We start from the raw sequence: 2,565 nt of genomic DNA, 5'->3' as shown, positions 1-2,565 counted from the left end.
TCTCACCAGACCTCCGCTCTCTCACCAGACCTCCGCTCTCTCACCAGACCCCCGCTCTCTCACCAGACCCCCACTCTCTCACCAGACCTCCGCTCTCTCACCAGACCTCCGCTCTCTCACACACCCGCTAGCAACAATAAAGTTATTACATCTACTGTGTTTGGATGTGCTCTGATTCAGGATGCAGCAGATGAAGAAAGGTTCCTCTGGTCCTCCCTCCAGGTGTTCAACAAACCAGAACCAGGTACACGTGTGAAATAGCTCAACAACGTGATCTTGGGCTTTTGGGAAACACTGATCCACATTTGTAACCAATTTTTCTGACAATTTAGAGACCAATCCACTGATCCATCAACGATATAAAAAGATATTCAGAATAATTAACTATAATAACTGTTAGATGCAGCCCTGATCTGATCTTTAGTTTCTTGTGCCCAGGGGAACCCAGACGGGCGGAGGTTGAGGCGTGGGGAGACGGTGGAGGTCAGCTGCCCCTCTGCGAGCCTCGGCGCCCTGCCCCGGCTGAGAGAGCGGCCCCTGGGTCGCTGCCACACCCTGGACCCTGGACAACAAACGCCGGAGCCCACACACACTCCACACACTCCAGAAAACAGCCCGCAAGAGAGGGATCAGACAGCCGACGCACACACCCACAGAGACCACGCACAGCATGGCGCCGATGAAACGCACTCCACCGGCGGTGTGTCCTCGTCCTCGCCCCCCTCGCCCCCCTCGCCCTCTGATGGCCCATTTGAACGCCGTCCCACGCACGCTCCACCCGCTCCCTGTGCTCCACACGACGCCACCAAGCCGTCCGACCCCACCAGCCAGAGTCTCCGCTCTGTGAACGGAGGGTCGGAGTCACCGGACGCTCACGCCAACAACGAGGTTTTGCGGTCCGAGGACACGGACGGAGACTCCGGTCCCCCCTGCACCACTATCCAATCTGACGGCGGCGATCAGAGACCCGTGGACCCCGCACCGGAAAGGGGCGGAGAGTCCAATCATGGAGGTTGCAGCTGAAATGAATGGGGCCGCCGTGAGGATTCGTACAGGGAGATTAGAAAGGAGCACAAAGCTGACTCCCTTTGCCACGAAGGAACACAAACGCCAAAAACAACTAAAAAGAAGCAATGGAAAGCACACATGAGATCAGATGTGGCGTCGACTACGCAGCTGACTGTCGCTGCATCTGTAGTCATGGAAACTACACGGTGAAGTCACGTTTCTGTGGCTGACTTTCAGCTCTTCAACAGTTTTTTATTTTACAGAAACAATGCCAGCGTGGAGAAGTGAAAGATCGGTTAACCCTCTTCTTCCTCTCTCCTGAGTTTCAAGCACTTTCTTCTTCGTCTTCACAGGAAGAAAAAGGGATACAAACTGTTATTTTAATATGTGCGAATGTTGTTGATTTAGTTTTGATTTAAGCCACCAGACTGCAGCTCTGATCTGCACCAGACTTCATTTGAAGAACACGTTGTTTTACTTGAATACTAGCTCGGTTTTTCTTTCTTTTTTTAGCGTTACAGATGAATTTACAGTCTGGTTGGTTTGTTTTCCCTGTTTAACATTGTTAAACACTCCTTATAGTTTTTATTAGGATCTATGACTCTTTCTGATGGTGTTCAGAGAGGTTCAGCTTCTCCTGATTGTGAAGTTGTGTTTTTCTGCACAGGTTAAAGGATCACACAGCTGTGTTTTTTAGCGTTTTTATTCAAGCACAGATTGGCCAGCAGTGATGCAGACAACAGAGTAGTTAGAAGAAAACGTGCAAGACCACCAGAGAGAAGAAGATTTAAACTTATTTAGTACACATCCATCATGAAACAGTTGCAGTACTGTAATATCCACGCAGTGTCTCACTGTGTGTGTTTGAATGTAGAGAGGACGAAACTTCAGTTTAAAGCAACTAGAATAATAAATTCTCCATTTAAAGGAGCTCTTAGCGATGTCACGCGTTTTTTTTTTAGGCTACGTTAGCATGTATGCTACGTCTACAATGCGAGTTCATGACGCAACCAACTCCTTGTCGGTCATGTGTTGGTTGGTTGTTGTTGTTGCTGTTTGTGGAGCCTGGGCTGTCTTGAGACTGCAGTGTGTTCAGGGGACAGGCAGATAGTGAGATGTTGGCTGTTTGTTACAAAAAAATGTAGCCTAAAAAATGGGCAACATTGCTTAGAGCACCTTTAAATTCATTCTTTGTTTGCGTGATCCACTTTCAATTAATACAACCTAGAAATCAGTCTTTAATGCTTGCATTTTCACAGTGGATGTATCAGCAAAAAGCCCTTTAAACTTTAAACTTGGGGGTCAAAACCTCATTATAAAGATATTCAACGGTTGCTTCTTGCTTGTAGTTCTACAACGTAAAGCAGAATATCTTTAAATAAACGAGCACCATTGGTATTGGAACTAAAACTGTCCTTAGCTAATTGATATGGAATCAAAAATGTAATCCAAAAAAAATCAATTGAGGAAATCATTGGCAAAGCCCGTTGTCCTAAAACTGTGGGTGTTGTGTTTTCACTGTCAACCGTACACACACACACACACACACACACACAC

The 2,565-nt window shown here is 47.2% G+C and overlaps 1 protein-coding gene and 1 long non-coding RNA gene across 3 annotated transcripts in view; one reads left to right on the top strand and one right to left on the bottom strand.

Moving 5' to 3' along the window:
• LOC117949758 (proline-rich receptor-like protein kinase PERK12) overlaps nt 1-1,131 on the top strand; it is a 2,408-nt gene extending 1,277 nt beyond the window's left edge. Inside the window, exons 3-4 of the mRNA XM_034880295.1 lie at nt 181-244; nt 439-1,131. Of these exons, the coding sequence (XP_034736186.1) occupies nt 182-244; nt 439-1,023 (648 nt within the window). The 5' untranslated portion in view covers nt 181 and the 3' untranslated portion in view covers nt 1,024-1,131. The remainder of the gene's footprint in view (nt 1-180; nt 245-438) is intronic.
• LOC117949785 overlaps nt 1-1,968 on the bottom strand; it is a 12,363-nt gene extending 10,395 nt beyond the window's left edge. Inside the window, exons 1-2 of one of the 2 annotated variants that reach the window (XR_004657733.1) lie at nt 1,956-1,968; nt 779-781 (exon numbers count right to left, since the gene is read on the bottom strand). This is a non-coding gene — a long non-coding RNA (uncharacterized LOC117949785). The remainder of the gene's footprint in view (nt 1-778; nt 782-1,955) is intronic. The other variant, XR_004657732.1, reaches the window with a different exon arrangement.
• Between the last annotated feature and the right edge of the window lie 597 nt (nt 1,969-2,565).

The sequence above is a fragment of the Etheostoma cragini genome, chromosome 8, assembly GCF_013103735.1.
Source record: "Etheostoma cragini isolate CJK2018 chromosome 8, CSU_Ecrag_1.0, whole genome shotgun sequence".
NCBI lineage: Eukaryota > Metazoa > Chordata > Actinopteri > Perciformes > Percidae > Etheostoma > Etheostoma cragini.
Note: the sequence above shows the minus strand (reverse complement) of the source record. Positions and strands in the feature narration are given on the sequence as shown.